The 10,891-nt window shown below is 41.4% G+C and overlaps 1 protein-coding gene across 1 annotated transcript; it reads left to right on the top strand.

Moving 5' to 3' along the window:
* The first annotated feature begins 6,486 nt into the window (after nucleotides 1–6,486).
* LOC147452047 (uncharacterized) lies at nucleotides 6,487–9,726 on the top strand. Its single transcript, XM_086517872.1, has 3 exons — nucleotides 6,487–7,285; nucleotides 8,771–8,840; nucleotides 9,166–9,726. The coding sequence occupies exons 1-3, from the start codon at nucleotides 7,197–7,199 to the stop codon at nucleotides 9,298–9,300; spliced, it is 294 nt and encodes a 97-aa protein (XP_086373998.1). The 5' UTR covers nucleotides 6,487–7,196; the 3' UTR covers nucleotides 9,301–9,726.
* Nucleotides 9,727–10,891: the final 1,165 nt, after the last annotated feature.

Here is a 10,891-nt window from a genome sequence, read left to right as displayed (position 1 = left end):
ATGGCTATCTTCTGGACCAAGTCTCAGAAATGGCCGGGACTGCCGTTCTAGCCAAAAGATGGCTCCACAAAAGCGTACAATGGCAGTATCCACAAAGACGTACAAGTCTGTCAAGACGCTCAAACAAGAGTCAAAAGCATGTGCCTGCAACTAAACATCCATGCGGGGAGTTAATTTGGTCTCAAAAGAGCTCAAACACTGTCAAAAGTGTCAACATATGCATGTACGCATAAACAACTGCTCCCACTGTAACCATAATATCGCAAGCACTGAAACCTGTAGCCTGTACCTATAACTGTAGTTGAAGAAGACAATGTTGTCAAGCTCCCACTCTATGTGTGTGTATGAGGCCACTCCGAAAGAGGTTACACACTCCTGAATGAGCCGTGGGCTCTCGTAGATGGAAGAGACTTCAACAATGGTACCTGTAAACTGGCTATGGAAGCAATGCAGCACAAACTACCACAAGAGGGCTGAAAATTTCAGCTCTTGAACCGTAGCTCGAATAGGGTTTCTAATGGCTCGAATGGCTCCGAAAGGGGGGTAAAACTGCAGGACACTTTCTAGAAACGCTCTCGGGAAGCTGAACTTGTCAATGGCGAAATGGGAATCCTGTTTGCACTCTTGAAAGTGCGCGCGCGCGGAAACGATTTTGGGAATGAAACCGCTCTGATACTAGATGATGGGGAGGAGCTGGGAGCACAACGGAAGAAGAATACGCACGCACACACTCACACACACACCACCATAGCCACACACAGGTTGAAGGGGGAGAGCCAATGTACTGTATGTCCCCTTTCTTTCTTCTCTTATCTTATGCACTAAGGCACAATACACATTGTACTTAGTGTTAGTGGCTCACACAAGTGTATAGCTGTACACTTAGGGTTAGCGGCAGTTAGTGATGGGCGGTCGGCCACATGGCCATTAAACCTAACAGGTCCCCCTTCTCGCGCTGCTCCCCTTAACCCTCTCAACCTCCTAAGAGGTGCTTCCCCAAGGCAACCAGTCCTGCAAGCAGACATTGATCTCAGCCCTTAACCTACAAAGGAAGGCATCAAGAAAAAAGAAATTTCAAAAGCTTCCAAAAGAGCTCCGCAACTCAACGTCAAGCATCAAAGAATATTCTCTCAAGCCTTGAAATTCAAACCTCAAACAACAGACCAAAAAGGTAGAGGAGGCGTACTTTTGACCACGAGCTTCAAGGCCATCCAAAGAGGACCTTCAACAAGAAAAGAAAGATCAACCCTTGTTTTTTTTTCCTTCCATCACTTTGTGAAGCGAAGCTTCACCAAGGGTGAAGAGGAGCTTCACAAAAGGAATTTTCTCTATCTCTCTCTCTCTTTAAAATTTCAAAATCTTCCAGCCAAGCACAATAACTTGCAAATAAATTTTTTAATTATCTCCTAAGACATATTTATGCTCATGTAAAGAGGTAGACACTGGCTAGGAGAGTCTCCTAAGCTAAGACCCCTCTATTAGCGCAATGGAAGAGAAAGGGCTTAGGTAATTTCACGGCGATGGATTTCACACTTGGCTAACCAAGTTGAAAGGCTACTTAATGAAAAAGAAATTGTGGGGAGTAGTCAAGCCAACACTGACTCATCCGACATCTACTGCTAGTGCACAAGTACTGACACGAGCTATGAGTGCACAAAATCGAGCTAAGGACGAGCAGGCATTAGGAATCATAATCACTGCACTACATGACAATTATGTACACTTTACTAATGATTGTGATACCTCATCAGCTGCATGGGAAGCACTAGAAAAAAACTTTGGAGCTAGGGAAAAGAAGAGCAAAGTGAGCTTAAAGAAAGATCTATACAAATTGCAAATGGAACATAACAAAGCAATTGCAAGCTTGGTCAATCACCTCAAAAGCATGGACACACAACTAGCTTATGTAAATAGTGCAATACTAGAGGAGGAAAAAATTGCAGCTCTTCTAGCAGCCTTACCACCTAGCTTTGACCAGATAATGACCATCATTGAGGAGAACGATCCAACACCATATTTTCAAGATGTCATCAACTCTTTAATGTCCAAGGAGAAGAAGCAAGAGAGAAATGCTACTTCAAGGGGAGAAGCTTTTGCAGTTAGCTCTAGTAACAAAACTTGTTTCAAGTGTGGAAAAGAAGGACATATAGCAAAGGACTATCTAGCATCAAATACTTGTAGTATGTGTGGGAATAAGGGACACCTTCCTTCTAAGTGTTTCAAAAGGGACACAGGAAGCACAAACAAAAATCCAAGGCCCAAAGTCTATTGGCAAAAGAAGACAAAGATGAAGATGAAGAAGAAGGCATCAATAGCCTTCTGGTTTACAATGACATTCTCTAGCTTTCGTTTTGGCATTTCCCCTTCAGCTGTATTTGTTTGGAGATAGCTTGGACTAGATTGGTCTCAGTTTCATGCATCTGTTCAACGGGAGGTGTTTGAGTATTAGAGATAGTTTTGTCTCCTAGATTGAGGATGGTCTCCTAGATTGGAGATGTTTTTTTTTGTCTTGGATTGGAGTGTGCTAGAGTTGTTAGTTTCTTTAGTTTCTTCCTAGTCCAAACCTCAAGGGGAGTACTATAAGGTGTGAGCTTTGTACTAGAGTATGAGTTAAGGAGAGGAAAGATGCAATTATCCCACATGAAGTGGTGCAAGGCTGTAGAGCTACTTAAAGCTCATTTCATAAATGAATAAACGAAGTCTATTATGCATTACTTATCAAATACTTAAGATCATGTTATGAGTCCAAGTTAATGGACCTTGGAACCTAATTCTCTTGAGTGATATTCTAGCCAACACACGCTCACTTGTGTGCATGATGTTTCTCTTTCATCCACCCTAGCTAGCACAATCCCATTCCCATCACTAAAGAGGTGAACGAAGCAAAATCCTCTTAGTTAAAACATTTGAAATCAAGCTACCTTTAGATGTGTCTGGTTTCAATGAGAAGCAAGACACACTGATGCTACCTAGACTGCCAGAGTTTAAATTTGGTGAGAGATTATACATTTTCCTCCATGAAATTCAAAGTATATTTTCTTTAAAAGAGGACTTTACACTTGCCACCATCTCCAAATTTCAAGAGGAGAGGAGTGGATTTGTATTTGATGACAATAGTGACGACGAGGCGATGGAAACCTCCAGTAACCCACTGGAGTCCCTCAAACTTTACTTTGAAAAGGTAAAAAAGTATAGAGAGATACTCTCGGATGAGACTACCTTCCAAGATATAAAAAAAAACCTCAAGCCATCAACCAGTAATCAAGAAGTAGAGGACTGGTTCACGCGGCTAGCACAAGGATCGAGGAGGTCAGTGGACCTATGAAAGGATGACTTATATATGCAAGATAAGAGCTTCATGGTAAGCCTCCCCCCACTCTCACTCTCACTTTCTAACTCATCCTTGTGTGTACAATCAAGGCTTACTGAAAAGGATGACTTTCTTCGTCGTCAGACGAGAGAGTATCATGGAAGGGATGCAGCACTAGGAAAATATCTTGCCAAACTCTGTGAGACACTCGTACTAATCTTTTACAATGGAATATCCCAAGAGGAGAATATTACAACGTTCACCTTCAAGATGCTCTCACACTTCCTAGGTGGACCAATGCTACCACAAAATGTAGACAAAGTTATCCTCATCGATAAAGTTTTTGCGAGAAAATGTTTTGGATACTGTTCAGGGTACATAGGTGGTCGTGTGGCTTATTATTACACATACACAACAATGACACTCTCTTTAGGGAAACAAAACCTAAATGAACTCTTGGTAGTATGGCAAACATTTAATGCTCCGATACAAGGGTGATGTGTTAAAAGATATCCCTACACAATCATCAAGTTGAGAGACTTGTGACTTGTATATGATTTGTTAAGTCACTAGGCATCTCTTGTACATGTTGTGACCTAAAATCAAATTCTCTTGGTCCACCTATGGTTAACATATTCCATTGTCTCTCTCCACTTTCTTTGCCCTTCACGAGCACTTGAATTGTTGAATGCCTCTACTTTGTTTTCTTTTCTTTTGTTGCAAACGCTTAATTGCTTATGCTGTTGATGAACTGTCCAATACATGTTTTTGCTCCAGACAATGAAGGATTCTACGATAAAATCATTGAAACAACTCTTTCAAATTGTTTGTCTTATCTCGAGCCACCATGCTGTGTGTGTCTTAAATATGCATTCCTGGCTATGTAATGAGACTTTTCCAAGCTTTGGGTGTTCCATATGCCTGTGTTTCTATACTTTTGAATGAAGTATGGCAAGTGATTGAAAATGATGTGCTGCAAATAAAACAAGTTGTCAACAATTTTAAACATTATTTAATTCTTTTTATTTAAAGGGGTGCTTTAACAATACCATGTAATGAGTAATCTGAGTTTCAGTTCATGCTATCTTAAATGATTTCTTCAGTAGTAGTAGCTGAGGGTTCTTCTTAAACTTGTTGAGATCATTTTGTGACTAATCATCTTTGTCACAGATCTGAAATAGCGCATCGAGTAATCACCACACATCACCCTTGGCATTACGAGTTGTTGGTTCTTGGTCCTTCAATGTCATATGCAGATTTTTTCATTGTTGAAACTCAATTTTGTTGACATATGTGGTTTGACATATCCTTCCACACTTAGTTAGCTTCTTATCTTTCATGCTTGTTGGTTTAGATAAGAACGATGTGCTTTGATCCCACCAATGAATGGTTTGCATGGTACATCTTTATCATTGGTTGATCTTTTCTCATCTTGCTGGATTTTTACATTATCCCATGGAGACCCATTTCTGACAAAACTAGTTTAAGGACGTGTACAACAACTTGACGTTCAACTAGCTTCTTGATTTTTCAAGCAAACCCAATGTACAAATATACCACTTCTCCACAATTCTGCAAAGAGCATGCATTGTAGTGGAATATCCAGAACTAGACAAAAATTAGGATCTTTATTGTGACGAGTAGGAGCCTTTTTCCACCACCTTGGGTCCATCATGTTTGTAGGCTCCATGCAATACAAGCATGGAGATTTTTCCATGGCACCCATTCCAGAATTATACATTAACTTCAGTGTTTTGAGGTCACCTGCAAGATGTCACTGCACTTGAAAGTCTCCCCTCCCATCTACAGCCATGACCTCTCCTTGATTCATTTGTCTATCAATTATATCAACAATATGGGTTTGATGGAATACCCAATATAAAATGTCATGGCTTTCTTTATTTACCTGCAAGATTAAATCCTTATGATATGTGAAATTAAATCTAAAATTAAATGAAAAGACGGCTTGTTGGAGCTGAAGAATAGATGAAAAAAATTACCTGAAAAACACCAAGCCACCCTATATTTGTTTTTTATTGTACACTGAAATATGAAGTATCATCAGTAGGGCGTTTTGAAAGAGCTATATTCATCAATGTTATTGTGACTCTCTCTAACCTTTTCTCTTTAAGAATCTCACACTCATCTAGCTTCAAAACAAAATACAAAATGCCAGCAATCTCTTCAAATGTTACATTGTAGAACTCAACCATTCTATTTTTCAACAAAGTGAGGTCCATGAAGATATTGTTGTACCCCAAGTTGTGTAGCATAAAGGCATGCTTTGCTTCTTGTATATGTTCCCTCTTGTGGTGTTGATCTCTCCCCTCCCATGAGATCTGTTCTTGTATCTTTGCTTTCTACTTAGTAGAAAAATAAAAGGAAAAAAATAAATGAAGTCTTCTACATTGTGCACAACCCTTTTAAATATGACTTTTTTAGCACATAATTTATCTATACTATTATAAAAGGGGAAGGGATTCCGACTTCCTCCCGTGGACACGTGTCGTTCCCTTCTTTAGTTCGGCTAGTGTGCTCTAAATCCAGCGCACTCAACGAGAGAGAGAGAGAGAGAGAGAGAGAGAGAGAGAGAGAGAGAGAGAGAGCCTGCATGAAGAGAGATAAAGAGAGACGACCAAAGGCCGCCGGCAATACTAGTTGCATACATCAATCTCAACCAAAGATAAAACCTTACTCGATTGGTGAAAAAGAGCACACACAACATAAGCTTACTATGATACATCTCAATCAATTCGAGGAGGAAGAACATGCTCGTCCCTACTGCACACCATGATCAAATAGTATATGTCAAAGTCGATAAGAGATTACATGAACAGACTCAACGAAGCTGACAATACTCTAAATGTGGCAAGCCTTGACATACAAGTTAGCAAATGCTAGGGGATTTAACAAAGCCCTTAATGAAGAAGAAAGCATGCAACCTCATAGTTAGTAAGCAAGGCTATTGATAAGGCAAGAGAGCACGACGAACATTGAACAACATGTCATGCAAATCAACAGGAACCGCTCACTTTCTCGTAACAAAAGTCAATGATTGCAAATCACACAGATTGAACACCAAGGTAGAACACCAATAGCGCAATGAACAAAGTAAAAATTAGATGACCTATAATGCTTCAAGTAACAACGACATTAAACGATTTCATGACAAGAAGAACGAGAGTATGTCGGCAATAACGTTCACTAATACGTTTCGAGATATACATCTTTGAATAGTTCAACCAAAGCAGAATTGCAAACTATCAATCCAAAAAGCTCTTCAATAGAGCTCACCTCCTTCCAAATTTATGCTGTCAGCTCCATCAGAATCACCACTACTGCTGTACCATTCTTTCGCTTCACCGGCATAAGAACTTGCACTTACATGCAGTAGACAATTAGGGAGGTGGTCACGACCCCGGATAACCAAGCGCAGGCTTTATGGCGCATGACTTCACAAGATCGATGCCGCCTTCATAGACGCGATGCAGAGAATGTAAGCTCCGCCGACCTGGTCCAAAAGGACGCCCTCTTCACACACGTGGCATTCATCGGAGCCTCAGAATCGACGGCTCCAAATTTGCACGCTTGCTCCACCAGGCCCCTATGGCCTTCTCCAAGCCAAAAAGGCTTGGGATTGAAGTTAGGTAGTGACTTCATGCCCTCCAAAGGTTTCTGCAAAATGTCCGTCGAGAGAGGCCTAGGCTGATGAACGGAGTGAGCAATGTAAAGGGGCGACACCCGCAAGGCTACCTATACCTACTTATGAATCAGCATAACGGATCCTTTCGAAGGGACCGTTGTCATCACCTCAGCCTGGATTTGGCGCAAGGACGAGAGAGAGAGAGAGAGAGAGAGAGAGAGACTCACTACAGAATCAGTACAGATGGGCGTCAAGGATCGAGGCTCTCCCTGCAACTCGAGTAATAAAGCCAGCATCTCCGCAACAGCTTTGTCTGAACGAGATATAACGACGTAAGTTTGTTCTGTCTTAAGGTATTGTTCGTCATCATTGTAAGTAGAGTGTAAAATGTCAAGTAACACTCCGGCTGAAAAACTTGCTTTTGAATTTTCTTTGCTGTGATTTGTGGAATCGTGATGTTTTTGGGGGGGATTTTGCATATCTCATCATTTTCAATATCTACGCATTGCATTGCACGAGATTCCTCATGAAAAGGTAGAATCAAATGATATCAAAATCAATATTTTTTAGATTTTATTTGAATGCTCCATTTGAAACAATTCGGCTTTTCAAGCATTTTGAAGCATTAGAGACACTCAAGACCCAATAATGGTACACTTTTCAGCAAATCACAACAAGACACATAAGCAAGATTCTTGGAATATGTCAAATTTCTTGCCTCTAAATTAGGGATGGATATGTATTTAACCTGGGGGTCAAAAAATTTCGTCTCTAAACTGGCTCCCTTACCCTATAGTCTTTTGTTTTGGGTCTTTCCTAAGGCTGCTTACACACCGGGATCTTGCCTGCCCATCATCTTCCAAAGAGCTCAAGCCCGCTCGACCTTGGGCAGGGAGTCTTGGCTGACCAAATCTTTTTCCGCTGTCCATATCATGCCACGAATGGCTTTTTTGACAGTTGGCTTTCACGTTTGTGCATCCAAGTTTGAGAGCGCGGTCTGTAAGGGCGTGGTCACGCGAGGTTTAGTTACCCGTAAGCCTGGCGGACTTTTGACAAGAGCGAAGAACGGAGACCGGGAGCAGCAGGTAGAGAGAGGGAGAGCCTGGCGCATGCAAGAGAGAGAAACTCAAAGCGAGGCTGTGGCGACCAGGCAAAGTTTTTGCCTTTGAAACTTTGCCTTTTTAGGCATAGTTAGGCTACAAAGCAGGTAGAAAGGTGCAGCGTATTAGAGGTTGTCGCCAAAACTAAGCCTCGTGTGACCATTGCCTAAGCAGCCTAAATTCTCTAAAAGAATCTATGCTATATATAAAGGGGGAGGGATTCTGGCAGCCCCCTCCCGTGTTAAACGAGGCCACAGAGACAGAGACACAGAGAGAGAGAGAGAGAGAGAGAGAGAGAGAGAGAGAGAGAGAGAGAGGTGCCGCCGCCAGAGGCAGCGCCTACAGACTAGTGATGTTTAAAACTACGATTGGTTGGACATTTCTTTGTTATGGGTCAGCTCATAGCAAGGTTTTCTTTCTAATCTTCACTGGCTACAATGAACTTGGGAGCTTGTATGTATACAGTAGCAGGGGTGTTAGGATGTTTGAATGCATGATAATGTCTTTACTTACAGGGATGCTGTGTATGCATGACCCAACCTTTTGGGAAATCTTAAAAAGCATCCTTGATTGTACAATAATTGTGCTTGAGATGTGCACACTCTCCATACCCTTTGCTTCAATGCTGAAGGGAGATGTCTTCTGTCCTGTTGGTGATACCCCGTGCACGCTCTTTGTACCCCGTGCTGCAATGCTAAAATATTTTTGAAATTGTAGGAGCCTGCAAATGATGGACGCGCTGAAAACGCAAATGGAGGTGCAGAAACAGCTTCATGACCAGCTTGAGGTTGGTGGAGATTTTGTGCTCAAGAATATGTGCACAAGAAGATTTAGAAATTTTCTCATGTAGGAAAACGGAGTCTTTTCCAGTGAATTTTTCATACAATGAATAACATCATGAGCTTCTGCTCGAGAGGCACCGCATACCTAGCTAGGTATGTGGTGCCTCCCTCACAGAAGCTCATGATGTTGAGGTAAGTCACAATGTGGGAATTATTGTGAGAATTTGTCCGAAACTTCTTGTGGTGGAAAGTTATTCCCTTGTTTCAATGCTTTGAAAGAAGAGAATTGTGCATTGTGATTTGAAAGCTTGGATGAACGATCAATTACAGGCACAAAGGGTCTTGCAGCTTAGAATCGAGGCCCAAGGGAAATGCCTAGAGAGGCTGCTGGAGGAGCAGCATACAAAAATTGGTGGTGCTGAGCAGAAGGCTCCGGTGGAAAAGCCAGAGGCTGTACAGAATTAATTGCACAACTTCAGGTTGAGCCTGTTGTCGACAGAAAAAATTCGAGGCTTGGGTTTCTGCGTATGCTCAATTTAGAGGCTTACCATATCAACCCAGTTCCTTCGATGAAGCAAGTGCGCAGAAGTGCATTTTTTTGATAGGAGAGCAGATGGCTTGATGTGTGATGTTTGATTGTGTGTATAATTGCTACATTCTATATAGTGAATCCATCTATGTAATGAATCTGTGGGTGCCCAAGGTTTTGGATGTAAATTAGCCTCAAAAATCTTGTTACATGGCATGTGAACCAGGTTCAAAATGTAGTGTGTTCATGTGAGCTAAGCTCCCAATGTGCATGTACTTAGGCTCTGCAGCTCTATGGTAAGGTACCGTTCGGTATTCTTTTTCCTGTCGAGGAATAAGATAATGGGAAAGTTTTTTTGGGTATTTTTCAACAGTGTTTGTAAAGCTACAGTTTTAGATGGATTACATGCGATTGAAGTTCCAGAATGTTTGCCGCTTCACTACAAAGTTGCAGATGTGTTTCGCCGCGAAATATGTGGAAGCTGCGCTGCATTGACTTGATTGCCAGTTCTTTCATCTGCAATTGTTGTATTGCATATTCTTAAAATCACAACAAATTTGGTCTCTTCTATTCAACAAATGACTGAGAAGGGTTTGTAGGTGTGATTTAACTTAATGATGTCTGATTGTAAAAGGCAAAAGAATTGTAGGATGTTTATTAAAATGTTACACTTTCAGAATAGAGATTGGGAATGGGGGGAGCAAGAGAGAGAGTGTGAGCTTGCAAAGATTAAAGAACAATGCAAAGTAATCAGATGGTGATACCATTGATTAAATTAAGGATTGATGGGATGCAAACATCTATAAAGCAAATATGTTTGGAAAGCAGCCAGCAAGAGTTTTCCCACACGATCAAAATGTTGAAAAATGGAGCCAGTGTTTGGGAAAAGTGTGCCTCAGCTTAGCCTTAAGCTGCTTGCAAAATCAAAGTAGCTGGTTGAGGGGAGGGCAAGAAGGAGAATTTTGCTTAAAATACATGGAAAATAGCGTAATTTGTACAAAAATACCGGCTAGTATTGTAAAATTTTTGCTTCAGATTTGTCTAGGAGGGATTTTTGTATGTTTGTGAAAATGATTTTTCCCGAACACTTGGTGAAGCGTTTGGGTCTTGTAGAGGCAATGATGGTTGTTGTGACTAGCTAAGGTCTTATGCAACATTCATTGATGACCACACAAGAAAACAGTTACTCAATAACAGAATCTTAGGCTTTGCCTAAGAATAGGTTCACGTTCTCATTCACAAGAAGATTTAGAAATTTTCTCATGTAAGAAAATGGAGTCTTTTTCATACAGTGCATACCATCATGAGCTTCTGCTCGAGAGGCATCGCATACCTAGCTAGGTACGATTGGGAGCAGGGGACCGCCGGCACCCCCACCGGGCCGGCGGTCCCTTGCCCCCAATCGTACCTAGTTAGGTATGCGGCACCTCTCTCACAAAAGCTCATGATGTTGAGGTAAGTCGCAATGTGGGAAATATTGTGAGAATTGTCCAAAACTTCTTGTGATTGCGTATGTCACAGTAAGGG

This window comes from Adiantum capillus-veneris, chromosome 8 (genome assembly GCF_014529385.1).
Source record: "Adiantum capillus-veneris isolate H3 chromosome 8, ASM1452938v2, whole genome shotgun sequence".
NCBI lineage: Eukaryota > Viridiplantae > Streptophyta > Polypodiopsida > Polypodiales > Pteridaceae > Adiantum > Adiantum capillus-veneris.
This window is presented reverse-complemented; position numbering and strand designations above follow the sequence as displayed.

What these genes read in the sequence shown, in the direction of transcription:
- LOC147452047 (XM_086517872.1), top strand. Translation starts at nt 7,197, where the DNA reads ATGGGCGTCAAGGATCGAGGCTCTCCCTGCAACTCGAGTAATAAAGCC. An exon ending in TCTGAACGAGATATAACGAC is followed by an intron (nt 7,286 to 8,770) that starts GTAAGTTTGTTC and finishes TTGAAATTGTAG; the next exon opens with GAGCCTGCAAATGATGGACG. An exon ending in AGCTTCATGACCAGCTTGAG is followed by an intron (nt 8,841 to 9,165) that starts GTTGGTGGAGAT and finishes GATCAATTACAG; the next exon opens with GCACAAAGGGTCTTGCAGCT.